Raw genomic sequence first — 21,311 nt, 5'->3', positions numbered from 1 at the left:
TTTGCTCAAGTAGAGCTATAAGTCAGAAAGGATCACTGATGCTATTTTTAAAATGTGTGAGAGACTGAATCGCTTATACTAGTAAAATTTAAAATAACGACTTACGCTTAAGCCATCAGAATGTTCCATTCAATTTTTCACTCATTCCTATTTAATGAATGAATTAATATTTGAAAAAACTGCATTAGTAGTCATCCACTAGTAGTCATCCACTACAAGCTGAACTTGAGTGAATGAATAAAAAGTAGTTTATGAACGATTGAACAAGATATATAAATATATATATATAGGAAGAGTGTGAACTAATAAACTTCTTTTTTTGCTCAAGTAGAGCTATAAGTCAGAAAGGATCACTGATGCTATTTTTAAAATGTGTGAGAGACTGAATCGCTTATACTAGTAAAATTTAAAATAACGACTTACGCTTAAGCCATCAGAATGTTCCATTCAATTTTTCACTCATTCCTATTTAATGAATGAATTAATATTTGAAAAAACTGCATTAGTAGTCATCCACTAGTAGTCATCCACTACAAGCTGAACTTGAGTGAATGAATAAAAAGTAGTTTATGAACGATTGAACAAGATATATAAATATATATATATAGGAAGAGTGTGAACTAATAAACTTCTTTTTTTGCTCAAGTAGAGCTATAAGTCAGAAAGGATCACTGATGCTATTTTTAAAATGTGTGAGAGACTGAATCGCTTATACTAGTAAAATTTAAAATAACGACTTACGCTTAAGCCATCAGAATATTCCATTCAATTTTTCACTCATTCCTATTTAATGAATGAATTAATATTTGAAAAAATTGTATTAACATCGAGTGTCCTCCACTACAAATTTTTTAAAAGATGTGTTAGTGGACGAATAAAAAGTATTTTTATGAACGATTGAACATTTGAACAAGATATAGTAAGAATAAGAATTGGAAGAAAAAGAATCTAAGTATCAAAATGCGAACAATTTCTTAACGAATTGCTTTGTCACTGCTTAATCCTGAGTATTCTTGACATAATTTGTGTGCATTTTGATAATTAGAAGGGGGAAGAAAAAAAGTTTTGTTTCTTTCGGCATTTGAAAACTCATTTTCCCTCCACTTTAAATAAATATCTATGAAGATGAAATCTTATTTAAAATATCTATGAATGAAGATGAAAGAGAATTTACCATGGGAAGCTTCTCCCGCGATCTTCTTAAGAAGACGCCGTACCACGGAAGAAGCTTTTCGTTGCTAATTCTCTTCCACCTCCATCAGTGGAGTAGTTTTGGGGAGGGTTTAGGGGATGAAATCCCCTCAGAAGTTAAACATTACTTCATTAATGAACTATTGTACAGTGAGTAGGATGTAGATATAAAAGCGTTCTCATTATATATAGTCAAACCCCACTATAGTGAACATCGTTTAAAGCAGGGCTCGAAAAAACTCAGAAATTTTACCCGTCCCCGAGGACGGCATGTCCAACAATGTACCCGTCCTCATTTGAAACTAACCTCTAAATAAATAAAAACATAATTTTCTCTTATTTATCAAAAACATTTATATAAATTGCACAATGAATTAGTAGTTACTGGGATTACAAATACTAGGATTACATTATACAGGAATAATAGAAATACTAGGTTACTAATAGTAACCTAGTATTTATTTCATGAAATAATTTAAATGACAAAAGTCGAGTTATCTGGAATGTCAATTTATCCGAGGGTAATGCGTTTTTTTGTTGTTTTTTTTTAATTGAATCAAATATGACGTTTGCCAGTTCCACAATCAAGCCAATGATTTACAGAGGTTTCTGCGCGGAAATCTGAAAGGGTTTTTCCATTTAGGTGGATGTTCATAATTGCGTTTAACGCTTCTTGTTTAAGACCAGTACGTAATGCTTATTTTTTTGTAAGTTCATTGCTGAAAAGCCTCTTTCAACCGCTACAGTACTCCCAGACAGAGAAAACATCAATTCCACCATACGCAGTATGTTGCTGTATTTCTAGATTAGAGGGTCATTTTAAAAGTGAGGCGCTAGATTCTTGTAAGATAACAAAAATTGAAAATGTATCACGAACATTAACGGGAAAATGGCCGTCTGCGCGGACGTCGGATTCGAGAAATTCGTTGTCCGCAGGGAATTTTTGACCGCCGAGGACGGGCGGTTTTTCGAGCCCTGGTTTAAAGTGAACGAAATATTCGCTCCCGTTCCATGCTATACACGTATAATATTATTTTTTGGGGATATAGTGAACCAAATGATGAGAGAATATTGGATATTATGAACTTTTTCCTGTCTTCGACTGATTTTTTTCACCTCATTTATTGGTAATTTGTAAATTTCTACGTGAAATACATATGCTAAAATTTGTAAATTTCGACGTAAAATACATATGCCAAAATTTGGAAATTTCTACGTAAAATGCATATGCCAAAATTTGGAAATTTCTACGTGAAATACATATGCCAAAATTTGGAAATTTCTACGTAAAATACATATGCCAAAATTTGGAAATTTCTACGTGAAATACATATGCCAAAATTTGGAAATTTCTACGTGAAATACATATGCCAAAATTTGGAAATTTCTACGTGAAATACATATGCCAAAATTTGGAAATTTCTACGTGAAATACATATGCCAAAATTTGGAAATTTCTACGTAAAATACATATGCCAAAATTTGGAAATTTCTACGTGAAATACATATGCCAAAATTTGAAAAATTTCTACGTGAAATACATATGCCAAAATTTGGAAATTTCTACGTGAAATACATATGCCAAAATTTGGAAATTTCTACGTGAAATACATATGCCAAAATTTGGAAATTTCTACGTGAAATACATATGCCAAAATTTGGAAATTTCTACGTGAAATACATATGCCAAAATTTGGAAATATCTACGTGAAATACATATGCCAAAATTTGGAAATTTCTACGTAAAATACATATGCCAAAATTTGGAAATTTCTACGTGAAATACATATGCCAAAATTTGAAAAATTTCTACGTGAAATACATATGCCAAAATTTGGAAATATCTACGTGAAATACATATGCCAAAATTTGGAAATATCTACGTGAAATACATATGCCAAAATTTGGAAATTTCTACGTGAAATACATATGCCAAAATTTGGAAATTTCTACGTGAAATACATATGCCAAAATTTGAAAAATTTCTACGTGAAATACATATGCCAAAATTTGGAAATTTCTACGTGAAATACATATGCCAAAATTTGAAAAATTTCTACGTGAAATACATATGCCAAAATTTGGAAATTTCTACGTGAAATACATATGCCAAAATTTGGAAATATCTACGTGAAATACATATGCCAAAATTTGGAAATTTCTACGTGAAATACATATGCCAAAATTTGGAAATTTCTACGTGAAATACATATGCCAAAATTTGAAAAATTTCTACGTGAAATACATATGCCAAAATTTGGAAATTTCTACGTGAAATACATATGCCAAAATTTGGAAATTTCTACGTGAAATACATATGCCAAAATTTGGAAATTTCTACGTGAAATACATATGCCAAAATTTGGAAATTTCTACGTGAAATACATATGCCAAAATTTGGAAATATCTACGTGAAATACATATGCCAAAATTTGGAAATTTCTACGTAAAATACATATGCCAAAATTTGGAAACTTCTACGTAAAATACATATGCCAAAATTTGGAAATTTCTACGTGAAATACATATGCCAAAATTTGGAAATTTCTACGTGAAATACATATGCCAAAATTTGGAAATTTCTACGTGAAATACATATGCCAAAATTTGGAAATTTCTACGTGAAATACATATGCCAAAATTTGGAAACTTCTACGTAAAATACATATGCCAAAATTTGGAAATTTCTACGTGAAATACATATGCCAAAATTTGGAAATTTCTACGTGAAATACATATGCCAAAATTTGGAAATTTCTACGTGAAATACATATGCCAAAATTTGGAAATTTCTACGTGAAATACATATGCCAAAATTTGGAAATATCTACGTGAAATACATATGCCAAAATTTGGAAATTTCTACGTAAAATACATATGCCAAAATTTGGAAATTTCTACGTGAAATACATATGCCAAAATTTGGAAATTTCTACGTGAAATACATATGCCAAAATTTGGAAATTTCTACGTGAAATACATATGCCAAAATTTGGAAATTTCTACGTGAAATACATATGCCAAAATTTGGAAATATCTACGTAAAATACATATGCCAAAATTTGGAAATTTCTACGTGAAATACATATGCCAAAATTTGGAAATTTCTACGTGAAATACATATGCCAAAATTTGGAAATTTCTACGTGAAATACATATGCCAAAATTTGGAAATTTCTACGTGAAATACATATGCCAAAATTTGGAAATTTCTACGTGAAATACATATGCCAAAATTTGGAAATATCTACGTGAAATACATATGCCAAAATTTGGAAATTTCTACGTGAAATACATATGCCAAAATTTGGAAATTTCTACGTGAAATACATATGCCAAAATTTGGAAATTTCTACGTGAAATACATATGCCAAAATTTGGAAATTTCTACGTGAAATACATATGCCAAAATTTGGAAATTTCTACGTGAAATACATATGCCAAAATTTGGAAATATCTACGTAAAATACATATGCCAAAATTTGGAAATTTCTACGTAAAATACATATGCCAAAATTTGGAAATTTCTACGTGAAATACATATGCCAAAATTTGGAAATTTCTACGTGAAATACATATGCCAAAATTTGGAAATTTCTACGTAAAATACATATGCCAAAATTTGGAAATATCTACGTGAAATACATATGCCAAAATTTGGAAATTTCTACGTGAAATACATATGCCAAAATTTGGAAATTTCTACGTGAAATACATATGCCAAAATTTGGAAATTTCTACGTGAAATACATATGCCAAAATTTGGAAATATCTACGTGAAATACATATGCCAAAATTTGGAAATTTCTACGTAAAATACATATGCCAAAATTTTAAAATTATCTATTGAGTGGAATGTAATCATAAGCATTTTTTCTTGTTTGCTTCTTTTATCTCACTTTCCCTAAATAAAGGTCATCCTTGGAATTTTTGTACGCAGCACGAAGAGTCATAAAAAATATAAGTTAACACAATTTTTGTTACTACATATTGCTTTTTAATCATTTTTTCATTTCTTTTTAAGGGTTATTTATTTAAATAGTGATGTGTAATAATAGGGTGCAGTTCGGAAATATTAGTTAAAACTATTTGCAGTGCGGATATAGTGCACTTCCAGTTACAGTGAACCGAAATTTTGGTCACTTGAAGGTTCATTATAGTGGGGTTTGACTATATATACAGGGTCTTTATAATTAAAGTTCCACTTTGAAATGGCTATAAAAATAAAACTACCCGACCAAATGTCATCAAACTTGGTAAATGTCTATAAGAGGTCATGGGATTTTAGTTCCCGCAACAACAAAAAAAAAAGTTAAAAAATTCACCACCAGCGGAGAATGGCGCTGTATGCAATAGTGTTAAACAAATGTGAAATATGTAAATTTGTTTTACACGATTTTTACCGTAAATTTGCCGTAAACCTTGCGGTGTCATTGGACCTCGGCGTTTTCCTCTAACAGTACGGAACTTTTGTAAAGCCCTCCGTTCATTGCTGTCGCATTCATAGTAACATTTCACGAGCAAAGCACGGTCTTGCATGGTAACAGACATTGTCGACTCAGAACACTGACAACTCAGACAAGGCGCCTCACTTTTATAACTGCTAAGTCACATGACGTGTAAAACAAATTTGCATATTTCACATTTGTTTAACACTATTGCATTAAGTGCCATTCTCCGCTGGTGGTGAATTTTTGACAATTTTTTTTTCTTTTTTTTTTGCGGGAACTAAAATCCCATGACCTTTTATAGACATTTACCAAGTTTGATGACATTTGGTCGGGTAGTTTTATTTTTATTGCTTTTATTTTTATCTTGGCCAAATAATACATATATATGAGTGAGATATGCTATGGAGAACAGGGTGCGTAGCGTTTTTAAAAGGTGCTTATTTTTGATTTTATGTTTTTTAAAAGTCCTTGAGGGTGCTTTTTTTTTATTCGCGGTTTGTAAAAAGTACTTAATTTCCTATCTTGAATTTTTTGGATTTTATGTTGATAAATTAAGAGCTTTAAATGATAGATTTAATGATGATTTTTTTTCGAAAGTAATTAAAAATTATTTCCTGAGTGCTTAAAAGATTATTTAAAAGTTGCTTATTTTTTGTTGAAAAATCTGACTTCACAACCCTTGGAGAATTTTTCTTTCAATAATTTGTTATCATCTTGATATTTTGACTTTTTTTTTTCAGCAATTGAAATTTGTGGCTTACTCTCTATGTTTGCCTGAACTCAAATTTTTCTTTCTTTTAAATTTTAAATTAGTAATGGAGATGAAAATGAATTTGAGATAAAAAGTTTCTTTTAAGTACCCAGCAAACTATGAAAATTTTAGAAAAGTAAAAAAAAAAACACTCAAAATGTACTTTTTGTAACTAATTATCTTATCTCTGGATGGATACCGAAATTTGAAAAAAAGGCGGTACTTGAATAGTGCCGTAACTTCGCCCCTCGGGGCCCTGTGGCAAAAATTTTTGACCGGGGCCCTTTCAATAACTTTTTGTACTCCATCTACCGTCATTTAAGTTATTTATATCTTATGTTAGCGAATACATTTATGAAAGCAAGTTACTTGTTCAGATATAACTTGAATTACAAAATATTGTAGGTTTTTCACGTGGCTAAATACAAAATTTGAATCATCCTGAGAAATTAAATTTTAAGAAAGTCGTACGTATAAAGTCGTACAAAACTAGATTTCTCAGGAACTATTCAACCAATTTCGCACAATTTTTTTTTTAAATTTTTCCCTGTGAAATTAAATGATGCAAAAAACTGTATACCTTAAATTTATTTTTCAAATTCTAATCAAAATTTTTCAGACTATTATTAAATAATAAATATTTACTAAAGTTATTTTTTGCATGGAATTATTTTTCGATAAAAGAATTTTTATAATTGTGTGTAAAACGTTTTTAATTTCCTCCTTTTAATAAGCTCTCGAGCTAAGGCGAAATACGAAAAAATAAAATTAACATTTGGATCGCTCACCCTACCAAACTATTGGGACTCTATTTTCCCAGATTACGGCAACCCCCCCCCCCTCTATATTACGGGGGGTTAGAAAATCGAATCTGTTGAACAAAAGTTATGTTTATTCAGAGAAAGTATGTTTTTGCATCTGATTACGGAATTTAAAATAGTCTGCACTAGATAATTAGCATATTTGAAGTCACACCCTCGAACCATTAAGACAGAGTCCTATGGTGAATGTTCCCTCAAAATGCACTTTTTGTAACTAAATATCTCATCCATGGTTGAATTCCGAAATTCAAAGAAAAGGCGGTACTTAAAGCTAAACAATAGATGAGAGGTCAAAAATGTTGCTATTTCTGCAATATTTTTATCACCTCTGAGAATGGAATACAATATTTGCGCTGATTGAAAAAGTTTTTAACAATTATAATGCAGTCTTAACTATATTGAAACCAATGATTTTATCCTCGTTCTTAGTAGTTGGGAGTTAAGCATACAAAAATGCAACATTTAAAAGAATCATTAAATAATTAAGAGAAATTAGGAAAAAATATTGCGAGAATAAAGTGTGGGACAGAGGGGAGAAGAATATAAGAAGAAATAAATTTTCTTTGGTGCTGCCATCTGTTGTGTTTAAGTGTTAGTGTAGTGCTAATAAGAAGAAAACTTTAGATAGACCTAGTTTTTAATTATCTGAGTTCAGTTAGGCTATTTCTTTCAAAAAAGTTTAAGAATATTATGTCAAAAACTTTCCAGCAGATATATCTTCAGAATGGAATAAAACAAGAATTAGTAAAAGCGTAAGGCTACGTTCCTGCGTTAAATTAGGTGTTTTAAAGGTGTTAGGTGTTTCAAGATTCCTTGTAAAATCTTAGTTATCAGGTGATCGGCTAAAACAGGTTTGCACTTGTTTATGTTTGTGTATCAATTGCTTAACATTGTAATGCAATATGTTAAAAATAAATACAAATAGGAAGTATATAAAAAATCTCCTGAATAAAAACCCATTGCTTCTATGTTTAAATATAAAAGTATTGCCTATAAACTCGTGCAAGACATGTCATTATTAAAGCACTACAGTACGTCTAATGATTTGGTCTAATTATTATAATACACTAATATAATATCTAATACAATAAATATTCTATAATTATACAATATATAGTCTAATTTATCCAATCGGCAAATTTATAATATATATCGTCAAATTTAACCCATTGATAAACGAACGTATACAAGTTCAAACATTCGCGTAAAAAACAATAAAGCTGTATAGTATCACCTGATATTTAAGATTTTACACAGAATCTTAGAGTTCGTCAAATAATTTTACCAGGGACTGTCACGTCAAAGTGCAGAGTGTATCAAAGCTAAGTTAATGAAATAAATGAAAACTAGGTGTCTAACTGGTGAACTTCTGGTATACTGGTGAACTTTTCTGTTTCCTCTTTTTACAATGAAGGAAAAATAAAAAGGAACAATAAAAGAACGCTTTCTCACACTTAAAATTGCCACTTTCATGAAGATAAAGAATATAAAACTAAAATAAATGCAAGTAAATTTCACACGATAAGCTAAATATTTTAATATAAAAAAAAAAATCATTTATTTTAAAAAAAAAAGGAAAAAAAGGGAAAGATTTTTTTTCTCCCCCTTTTCGAATTTCGAGTTCAAATCCAGCCAGCCGAAGATTCCCATGACTGGTGCACGTTATATCTATCGGGTCAAAAAGTCCTCCATGTTCATAAAACAAATTATACTTCTGTTGTGGTGAATTGGAGATGGGTCGTTCTCTGGTTCAGGTCAAAATTACTAACTGTGGATGAATGGGATCGGCCCATAAACGAGTGTGACGTATGGGTGAGGCAGAAGTTGATTTCTTGGTCATAGATGACACCACTGGAAAGAAAGAACTCGTTGCGATAATGGATTGCGACAAGAACAATAGAGAGATATTGCAAACAATGATTGACTTGATTGTATTCTTAACAATTTTGAAAGTACCCTTGCAGAAATAATAAATAATTAAATATATTAATTCTATTTTTTTTAATAAATTTAAAAATGCAAATTAATTTTTAAAAAAATAATTATGTTAACGAAATTTGCTACTTATAGGTTCTAGGGATAATAAAGTCAACACTACGTCAGATATTGTTTATTGCAGGACACCGGCCACCGATAATTCACGCGCAATATACAAGTGCAATATACTGATAATACACGTGCAATACAATGCTAATACGCGTTCAATAAACCAATAATTCACGAGCAATATACACCTGCAATATACAGAATACACGTGCAATATATCGGTATTGCACGTGCAATCATTAATGATAACTTAACGTATCAAAAAACGAATAATATGAAAATAATTATTAGATACTATATCATTGTCAGCACTGACACCAACAAAACATTGCCTTATGTAAAAACAACACAGATTAGTTTAAATGGAAAAATATCGCGATCAGTATATAGTTAAATATCGATATTTTTGACGATACATCGAGATATTAAAATTCTTACTGACTGGTTATAGGGGCCGACTTCTCGGGAAAGGAGTTTTATAACCTATATATATATATATATATATATATATATATATATATATATATATATATATATATATATGTGTGTGTGTGTGTGTGTGTGTGTGTGTGTGTGTGTGTGTGTGTGTGTGTGCGTGTGCGTGTATATATATAACCGTTGTTGAACAGTCGAGGTATGATTTGTTATGGGAACATGGAAGAATTTGTGACTCGACAGATTTAACGTGCATCAGTCACCACTTACTACACTGGGAGTCTTAGGGGGGGGGGACCCAAGACCTCTTGAACATGGTCCCAGTGCCCTACCAACCAGGATATCCCGGCCTAAATTTCATACTTTATTAAGTTCATGTTTTGCGATTAGCAATTAAATTATTTAGTTAGAAGAAAAATCGTAAAAACAATGAGAGAAATTTATCATTTGTCAATTTTAATCTCTGTATAGTCCGGCTTTCAGGAGAATTCCTCCAGACATCAATCTCGCTTATTGGCTGCTACCATGGTTATGAGGAAAATTCACTTTGAATAGGGGTGTGGGGTGAATAATTTTGTTTTGATTCTTGCATTGGTCAGCGTGAGTACCTTTCATTCCTCTATTGCACCCACATTAGAAATGTGCTCTCGCTTGTTACACTATTGCAGCAGACTGCCCCAGACTCTTAGTCTCGAGCAGTTCTTCTCAAAGTACGGACTCTTACCGACATTGTCAACCGTCATCTATGAAAAGGTACTCCAACATAGAATCGAGTTAACATGTCTTATATAGTGAATTAGTGTGAAGTGATTAGTGGCTAGTGAATTAGAATTATATTTTTGTAGAGGTTGATACACTACACAGCATAATACTAAATTGCAATTGAAGAACAAAATACGAACCTTTTTGTTCTATAACATCGGTCGAACGTTTCCCTGATGAATCTGGTTCTTCCACTTCTGTACCAGGACTAGATAAGTAACAGTCTTTATCGGAGTAACTGGTACTGTTACTCGTTACTCCCATAATGGGATCACTGTATCCCATCTTCTCATCCGTTGACTGGACATCTACTATAGACGGGCAATATTTAGAAGATTTCCTCGAGGGGGGCAGGAAACATTTGCCCATAGACTGATATCTGCTTTGAAGGTAGGCAAATGCCCTGGTGCTCAAATCTTCGGAAGATTTTGCCAGCTGCATGGAATCTGAAGCAGGATTGAGCACGTGGGAATCCTGCAGTCCATGGTTAGACAACATGGGATGATGCATGGGTAGGAAGGGAGCTGACATGAAAGGGTAGGAGTTCATGGGATTGTACATGAGAGGCATGGGGAAGCAGACAGATCCAGATAGAGCACCGTAGAATGTGGATTGGGGATTCTTGTTTACGTCGTTGTAGGGATTTGGATCCATCTTTTCGTTCGTAAAGTCGACGATCAGTTAGTTGTGTGATTGCGAAGAAACTAATTCTCCATTCTTTTGAAGAAAAAAACCTGAAATGAAATCAAAATATACAAGTGTTAATTTTATATCTAAATAGATGGGTGGTACAATATGTTAAGCATTATTTTTAGTCAGAAATTAAGCTTTATAAAATGAATAGAAACATCAGGAATTAGATTTCAAAAATATGAAAAGCGTAAAATCGAATTTTTCTTCTTCTCTTTTTTTGTTAAATTTTCGTTCATTTGAAAATCTTATGTCGCCTTAATTATTTTTTTTCTTCCATTTCTTCCTTTCAAATTTTATACTCTAGTTAAATTTTCATGTACTTAAATTTAGTTGAAGTACTCTGTAGGAAATTCGAAGTAATGGATAGGAAGCATTTGATGGGATATTCGGCTGTACAAGATATTGGAGTGCTAGACATCTGCTGATGAGTCATTTACTTTTTTATCTAATCTATTTCATTTGCATATATTCTTCTTGTTAAGTGTTTTGTCAATTTCTGCCATTGAAAATTTTAAAAAAATTTAAAAATTTTTTTTTGAAGTCTAGTGGTTTCTAGCGGTTCCCCTGCGGTTGAATTATGACTGCCATACCACGAGAGAAACAATTCGTGGCTAATTTTGCTTCACACCTTCTTGATTCAATTTAAATATAGAAAAAGCGAGTTTAGATAAACCTAAAGATAACCAGGAAGTTTCAAATGCTTCCAAAAAATCAAATCTGATTGAGCATCAATTGTTTGCATTTTAATATTATGGAAATATTTCTTCTGCACTTGGTTTTTCATGGTATACTCCAGGTTTTTCTGTGAACTCCCTTTTCTTTAAATTCTAAAATGTCAATGGAGGCGAAACAGAATCTACTATGAAAATTTTCTCCCGTGATATAGTATCCTCTCAAAGGCTAAATAAAAATCTACAAATGTTTACATAAATCTAAACGTATCATTTTGACTCATGTCAAGATTTTTTGCGTGGACCGTCTAAAAATGTGACATTTACTGCCTTTTTTTCCTATATCAACCATAGGCGTTTTTGGCTGGGTGGGGGGTTCATGGATATATGCCTTAAAGGACTCCCTTAAGTCAAATGAACAAATTTGCATCAGCTATTATTGATTTAAATCTATCAAAGTTAAAAACAAGAAAGAACAATAAATATTTCTGCTCTTTAGCAGATATAATTAATTTTATATTGCATTCGAAAACTATTGTGACTGTGTATTTAAATTTCGTCCCGTAATTAAGATTTCGTTTCGTTAATTAAAAATTGGAAACCTGCAGCGCCCATGAATTCCCTTTATTATAAAAGAGAAAAAAACTATTTTTTAACCGGGTGCGTAGCCAAATCTTTCAACCAAAAATAAGCACTTTAAGTACTTTTGAAGCACTCAAAAAATATTTTTGAGGACTATATACATTAACAAAATACAAAATAATTTTCAAAAACTTTGCTCAATCATGATAAGATAACTAGTTTCTGACAAAGAACTCTTTTCTTGATTATATTAACCACCATGATAAGATCGAGAGATTTTTCGGTTCGGTTTCAGAGAGTGAAAAATGAAATGGAGAATATCTTGCAAAATGCAGCAGAGTTGTACATGAGAGTGCAATTATTTCACTGAATCCAGCTCAGTAGAAGCACATACGGACTCGCAAGTGTTTCATCGAACATGTAAAATGATTGGCTCTTTCATACGCTATGGGCCGACGACACATAGAAATAGATTGCAGTTGAATAAATTGTGAAAACGTTGAATAGAACACTGTGAAAAGCATGCTTTTGCATAATATGCGGCGAAAATCGACATGGTAAAGAAAAAATCTCATTTTCGAAAAGGGAAAATTAAGCACTTTGAAAAAGCACACCCCATGAAAAAGTACCTTTAGGAGTTTTAAAAAACGAAAATATGCACCTTTAAGAACTTTTTAAAGACGTGCCATGTTTGATACCAAAAGTAATTTTTAAGGAATATCTTAAAAATTATAATATTTTTTGTCAAACATCATTTTAAACTGATTGAGAAAACTTTACGTTCTTGTAAATTTCTGTAATTTACGCATAATAAAGACCAGTTTGATTTAAGAATGAGAACGATATGAGTTTCATTCGAAAAACAATTTTGATTGTCAAATATGCAATGAATTGCAAGTCTTATTTCTTCCCTTTCACCCCTATTCAGAATCGTTCTTTTAAAGGATGAAAAGGGATTTCTGCCTGGGAGATTTGGCACATAGAATAAAAATATCCCTCCTAAAAGGCGATTCAACGCATATATATGTGTGTTCGATTTCTTCCCGCCATTATTATTGATATCGTTTGCTTGTTTTGTTCCCGCGTGATTGTTTCTCTGCCTTGGAACAAGTGGGAAGGATTTTGACGGGAAACACAAACACAGAGAAAAGTGTTTACGCTACGGGAAAAAATGCCCGGGAAATTATTTGTAATCCCGTTCTCTAAAGGTGAAATGCTTTTCTTTGCGGATTGTATTTGCCGCCCACATATTTTTTTACCTATTATTATTCTAAGAATTTTTCTTTTCTTCTTCTATGTGTGTGTGAAATTCAGAATTGTCGAATTTCATCCCAAAGAATATGAAATAGAATAGAAATGGATGCATGGCTGTCAACATGGATAAGAAAAAACCCAGTAGATTTTATGAAATAATATAAATTTCACGACAATTGTTGCATAATATACAAAATATTTTACACACGGGGAAATTTAGGGATTTGTATAGTCATCAAAACAGAAAAACTGCACTATTTTCCAGTTATGATTGACATTAACCATGCTTCAAATATCATTCATTGCCTTATGTTTACACATTTCCAATATTAATAAGCATTTAATTCATAAAATATAGTTAAAAGATTTTTTTAAATAATTAAAAACAATTTTTATTTAATTTATTTAATCTGAAAAAAAATAAACTTAACATTTTAGAACGAAAACAGTTTTGAACTGATTTCTATAAATGAGGTTCACTTCATTATGCTTTATGAGGTTCATTATGAGGTTCATCATTATGAGGTTATGAGGCTTTATGAGGTTCATCATTATGAGGTTCACTTCATTATATATAAATATTCAAGAAAGCAGGCAATAATCTGTACAAAAATTCCAATATGGATTTTTTTTAGGAAACTAACTCAATTTTAAGGAATTTTCGAAAATGTACAAAAATCAGGAGAATTTTAATGGAGCCAGTAGACCAGCAAAAACTGGCAAAATCCAGTAGTCTACTGAAAAATCCAGTAGAGTTGGCAACTATGAGGATATATCGATTAATATATCGAATAACAGTTTGACTCTTTGCAGAGTGCTACTGACAATTTCCAAAGAGCCCGCATCATTAAAAAATTCAAAAGTTTTTATAATTTAGGACATTTTAATGTAGACACTTTTTATTCTAATTACAGTGAGCCCATACTCATTTAGGCTGATTAGGAAATATATATAACTCATTTTTCAAGTCGAGATCCTTACAAATACACTGGTGTATTAAATTAAGAGAATTTACAGACTGGGTCGATTATCTCTAGAACTACTACACCGATTTCAATGACATTTGATATGTACATACATTGATATAATACAAAATAAATAACCATTCAACAATTGAAATACTCACGCATGATCATGCTTGTAACACTCGGTGGAGTCGGAATACATAGAATTGCCACAGGAAATGATTAACTGCCTTATTTCAAGTATGAAATCACGCTACAAGGCCTGTATATCTGTAAGAGGGGACCCTACCTCAAATTAACACATTTTTTTTTTTTACAATCGCTGTTTCATACCTTCCAACTCCAACGAGGGTTACACGTGATCATGCGTGTATATTACAATTGTTGAATGTTTATTTATTTTGTATTGTATCAATGTATGTACATATCAAATGTCATTAAAATCGGTGTAGTAGTTCTAGAAATAATGGACCAGGTCTGCAAATTCTCTTAATTTCTTACAACCAGTGTATTTCATGAATATCGAACGAGGGGAGGTAAATTGTGATTTGCTTATTTTTTTGCTGACAAGTTTGGAGGAAAATTTTGAGCAGTGATCATGCAAGATGTTGAAATCCTCTTATTATTTATAATTTTTGTGAAAAGTAAAATAAAAATGCCACAAAATCATGACACGTTGAAACATTTCAGTAGATAACTGGACTTTGGAACTCGAGGAAAGAAACAATTAGAATCGCAAAAAAAAAAAAAAAAAAAAAATTTCCAATATATAAACGACCTAATTTCATGCTATTTAAATCGACCTAATAACTATTAAACGATCAAATCTGAAATACTTCACACACAGAGTAAAAAGCGCTTATTGAAAAAAGCTTTATTAAAGGCTTATTGCTAAAAGTTTAAGCAAATTCAGTCAAATTGCGAAAAAAAGTTTTTTTTAATGATTCCAATAAATCTAAAATTCATGAAGCAGGTCAGAATTCTAGTTAACCTAGAGTATTGCAAACTTAAGATGAAAAAAAAGGGAAAGAAAGATAGAAGGTGGGTTTCTAAAATTAAATGCCCGATATGTTGTTTAAATTTAAAATCAATTTCTAAAATTCAAAAATAAATTTTAAATTTGTATGACAGGCATATCCTATCTATTAAATACAATTCGTATAATTGCCCAAGTCAAAATGTTTGATGGCGTCATTGATCATTGATGGACCAACATAATCTTCATGGTAATTACCAATAATTCCGTCATGGATCATTATTTTTTTTTATGGTAACCAACATAAGTAACCATCACCCCAATGTAGGAATTCGGACTGGTTTGTGATGGTCCAACATAAGAATGACAACTTGTTTTGATGGTTTGTTCATGTTAAACCATCAGAAATTTCCATCATAGTTTTCTAGAAATCAAATGTTAGAATGATCATGAACAACCATCATTTCAATGTAGGAATTCCAACAGATTTATGATGATCCAAGATAATAATAATTTTAAAAAAATAATTTAAAAAACAATTTTATGTTTTGATTGTATATTTCTGAGAACCAACAAGAATTCCCATTAAACTATCATGGAAATGTATAGTTGGAACCATCACTTCACTGTTAGCTTGAACTTCTCTTGATGGTTATCCATCTTCTAGCTTGAACTTCTCTTGATGGATATCTATCTTCTAGCTTGAACTTCTCTTGATGGTTAACTATCTTCTAGCTTGAACTTCTCTTGATGTTTAACCATCTTCTAGCTTGAACTTCTCTTGATGTTTAACCATCTTCTAGCTTGAACTTCTCTTGATGGTTAACCATCTTCTAGCTTGAACTTCTCTTGATGGTTAACCATCAAAGTATTAAAGTAACATTTTCTATCATAGAATGATGAAAGTTCGTTGTCATATCAAGAACCATGAACACATAATGGAAAATGATGGATGATGGTGACCATCAAATGATGTTGGACCATCATGAGTCGCACTGGAACCACCATCAAGAATTTTGACTTGGGTATTAAAGAATAAAAATTAGTACAAAAAGTATTATATATATCTCTATATTAGGAAATCAGTTAAGAGACAGTTTTCAACTCATCAATTTATTGTTGTTGTCAAAGGCATTTCTGCCTCGATAATGACGAAAACAATCATCAAACAAAAAGTTTCTTTTTTAATACCTCTCTCTTCCTGTAACAGCTGAAGTTTTATGTAACGTCAGATCAAAACTATTTTCAAAGAATGAAAGTGTTCATAATTTAATGTCCGGAATTGGCCACTAGACGAGATTTATTTAATATATTATAATGAATATGAATCAAAAGCTATTTGCCATATTTTATTTTATTTTATAACCGTAAAACAGGAATTTAGCTAGTAAATAAAACAAAGATTCGAATAATTAAAGATTAATTGTGCTTGTATAAGACAGTCTTGCATTTAATTTTTATAATTTATAACTGTCGTTCAACAGTCAACCCAAAATTTTTTTTTTACGATTACTAATGTTCAACTTCGTAGCTTTGTAATTTTGAGACAAATTCAGGAGACAAGGAAACTCCTGTATCAAGTATCGGGGGAAATTTGCCTTCGGGGATGATGGAACTAACCCAAATTTGCGTTACATGGAGGGGAAAGCCACGAAAACCTCCCACGGTTAGCCTGACGACAAGGGGACTCTAACCAATGATCCGTCTACCACTGAGGATATTTCACGTCAACGCTGTGGTCGGTGCAAGCCGGGTGCGGAGTTCGTATCGACCAGTCATCGCGGCTCTAATAAAGTGAATTGAAATGGAGAATTACAATTTTAGAATAGTTTTTTCTTTAATTAGTTAAGAATTACTAAAAATTACTACTGTTAAGAATTACTACTGTTATTACTAAATTACTAAAACCAGCATTAAAGTGGATGAGAGTAAAAATGTAATTCTTAAATAAATTAATAATAATAGTAACTTAATAATAGTAATAAATTAATTGTGAAATGTATTGTGAAAATGTGCATAAATAATAATTATGCAATGAACCATAGCAAAATAAAGTTTACAACGATATTTAAAAAAACGGTTTAAAATTTATTGTTCAGATTCATTATTTTAAACTTCTTAATTTGCAAACAAAAAATTATTAAAAAATATAGTAAATCCTAAACAGTGCTAAAGCTGCTTACAATTAGTTTATTACTTCTACTATTATTATAGTATTATTGCTGTTCTTTTATTTTAAACTTTTAATGTGAAACATAATAATTAAATGCGTGTTAAACTTTATAAAAATATGCATTAAAAAATAGGCAATCAAACTCAGCGTTAAAGCTGATTGAAACTAATTGTTTATTTGAATAGTTTTTTTTAAAATTTAATGCATTGTTAATTGAGTAACATCTAAAACTTCAAAAAGCTTTCTTTTTTTAAATTGAAAATCACATCCAAAGTAAAAGCTGCTAATTTCTTGTTAGTTTTCTAATAACAATTTTTATTCATTTAAATTTATTGTTCATTGTAATTCAGATTGTTGCAATTACTCAATTTATCGTTAATTTTCTAAATTAATCTGCGGATCATGCTTTTAATTCAATATTTATTTTTCTGGGGCTTAGCATATGTTTAAACATTGAATTTCCATATTGTATTTATATCACTGGTAAAAGTAACTTCTTTATGTTTAACAGTGGACAATTATTATCAAGCACCATCTTTTAATGACTGCTTTAAGTAACTTTAAGGCAAAATCAATTATCATTATGTTGACAATTTTTAAGATTTTATCTATGAATGCCCTTTTGGCAGAGTTTGGGTTTCGGACATCCTAAATTAAATTTGGACAAATCATGTGGGTTTTACTGTCCGAAACTGTCCCAAACTGTCTTAAAGTGTTCAAAACCTAAGGCAGAAATTCTATATGGGGTAACCATTGTACACATAATAATTACATATATTAATAAATGTTAGATACTTTTTATTCATCTGCTTTAACTTATTAAAGGAAAATAATATGATATAACAGGAAAAGATTTATAGCTTTTGAAGCTCCGTAATTCATTGAACAACAAAAGTGAATACCTTTAAATATGAATAAATATGCTTTTAATACAGATAAATTATGTTTTTGCATAAGGATAAATAATGCAATATTAAAAATAATTATAAACTGTTTTAATAAAATAAAGACTTATCTTCATTTTGTTTCTAGTTCAAAAATTAACCTTTTATTTTTCACAAATTTTTTTCTAAAAATTGTGACTTAATTTGAATAAAAGGGTTTTGGACAGTTTAAGACGGTTTTGAACCAAGAGGTTTTGGACAGGAAGGTTTGAATTAATCTAATCTGTTTTAAACCTTGCCAACTCCGGTCCTTGCTACTAAATATTTTAAATCACAATTTTTAATAAATAAATAAACAAAAAAAAAACTCTTTTATTTGCGGGACATAAGGATGTACTTAATACAGTTATCAACTTTGTCGAGTTAAGATGACGGGGAAATATCGGTGAATTTGAGATGACGTGAATACAAATCGGGGTAACTGGGTTGAAAAAACGAGTGCAATTCACCAATTTATTCACATGAGTGAAAGTGGCGAGAGGAAATCCCTGATGTGTGTTTAATATCCGGGAGAAATGCTTTTCTGAGAGGGAGGGAGGGAGGGAAACAATCGTGGATTAACACAATCCTTTTTAACAGCTGCTCTCGGGGACAATTCATTCCCTCCCTTATTTTAATCTCTTGTGATGTGGTTAATAATATAACTGTTTATTTAGAAGTGATTCCAAATCGACACCCCCCCCCCTTTGCCATTTCACTTCTAAAGAGTGACTTCCTGACTGTTTTATTTTAGGTATCTTCTACGATTGAGAGCACAATAACAGCGTTTTCCAAAACTTTTAATCGAAGTTGACATAGAAATACACTGGTTATCATAAATTAAGGAAAAATCACAAAAATAGCGATAACTCTTTCAAAAGTAAGCCAAACCGTGCAAAATTTGCATATGTTGTCCACTAAGAGTAGCTGAGTAAAATTGCAATATGCAAATTAGTGGCGCTGCACTCGGCTTACGTCATCTGCCTGGAGCATAAAAGTCCAAGTTTGAGAGAAAGCACACAAATTTTACTGTGATTGCGACATTGAAAATCTGAGATAGCCAATTCGTAATAATGACCTCTAGGCATCATTTGCCTGAAGAACTACGATGGAGAGCCATCGGGAGACTAGAGGCAGGGCAGAGTCAATCAGAAGTGGCCAGATGGCTAAATGTGAGTCCATCTGTGGTTCATAGACTTTGGAGGCAATTTCAAACCACAGATTCGGCATCTAGGAGGTTCAGTCAAGGACGGCCAACTGTTACGACCAGTGCCGATGACCGATATTTGACATTAAGTGCACGCAGGAATAGAACCGCTACTCCGACACATCTTAGATCCTCTCTTGCTGCAGCCACCGGAAGGTTGGTGTCAACGTCAACTGTGCGCAGAAGGCTCCACGAAGGTGGTCTGTATGCGAGACGACCAGCCATTTGCGTGCCGCTCACATCACGCCATAGGAGAGACCGTTTGCAGTGGGCCCGACAACATGTCCACTGGACGTCAGATCAATGGAGGCCTGTTCTCTTTACGGATGAGTTCAGGTTTAGTCTAGAAAGTGACAGTAGACGTTATTTGATATGGAGAGAACCTGGGACCCGTTATCATCCATCAAACATCCGTGAAAGAGATGCATACGGAAGAGGCAGTGTCTGTGTTTGGGGAGGCATATCCTTAGGAGGGCGCACATACCTCCATGTCTTTCCAAGGGGAACCGTGAATGCTCAGGTTTATCGAGACAACATCCTTGATGCTTATGTGCGCCCATATGCCGGGGCAATTGGTGATTGCTTCCTGTTACAGGACGATAATGCAAGACCACACAGAGCTCGCATTGTTGATGATTATCTTCAACAGGAAACAATTACTCGCATGGAGTGGCCAGCTCGATCCCCGGACTTGAATCCTATCGAGCACGTTTGGGATGCTCTAGGGAGGCGTGTATCTGCCATCAATCCGCCCCCTCAGACCCTTGCCACGCTTGCAACTGCTTTACAAGAGTAATGGCTCTCACTTCCTATTGAACTGATAGACCGCATAATTGAAAGCATCACACATCGCTGTTTGTGCTGTATTGCTTCTAGAGGCAATCATATTCCATATTAAAGGTACTTTTTCTATTGCAAACCGATACTTCCAATTTGTTTATTTTATACATGTGCTAATTTCTATACTACTATTAATGTCTGATAATTTCTTTTTATGTTGTTTAATACCTTACTATGTGTTGTATATTGTGGGTAAGTTTCATAAAATTCCATGTGTAATTTCTTGAGTTATCGCGATTTTTGTGAATTTTCCTTAATTTATGATAACCAGTGTATAAGTAATATTAAAAAAAACAAAAAACAAAATTATGTCAATTCCCATTCAGGTCAACAACAAAAAAATTTATTTTAGTTACTTTTTATTAAATAATTACAATTATTTTTCCCATAAAAAAATAAAATTAATATTAACTTAATGAATGAATTAATATTTGAAAGAACTGTATTAACATCAAGTGTCATACACTACAAGTTTAAAAAAATGAAATTGAAAAAAAAAAGACCTGTGATATCAGATAACTATAAAAGTATAAATTGGGTGATGTGGACCATACGTGCTGCCACGCAACG

General features: G+C 31.9%; 1 protein-coding gene across 2 annotated transcripts in view; it reads right to left on the bottom strand.

The window, feature by feature from the left end:
• LOC107451065 (uncharacterized) overlaps window positions 1–21,311 on the bottom strand; it is a 74,866-nt gene that overhangs the window by 34,526 nt on the left and 19,029 nt on the right. For both annotated transcript variants that reach the window (XM_087158611.1, XM_087158612.1), the window contains exon 2: window positions 10,598–11,191. In XM_087158611.1, the coding sequence (XP_087014737.1) occupies window positions 10,598–11,111 (514 nt within the window). In that variant the 5' untranslated portion in view covers window positions 11,112–11,191. The remainder of the gene's footprint in view (window positions 1–10,597; window positions 11,192–21,311) is intronic.

This window comes from Parasteatoda tepidariorum, chromosome 3 (assembly GCF_982258835.1).
Source record: "Parasteatoda tepidariorum strain Cologne lab strain chromosome 3, Ptep-v5.0, whole genome shotgun sequence".
NCBI classification, from domain to species: Eukaryota; Metazoa; Arthropoda; class Arachnida; order Araneae; family Theridiidae; genus Parasteatoda; species Parasteatoda tepidariorum.
The sequence above is the reverse complement of the archived record's forward strand: the minus strand, read 5'-3'. Positions and strand labels throughout refer to the sequence as shown.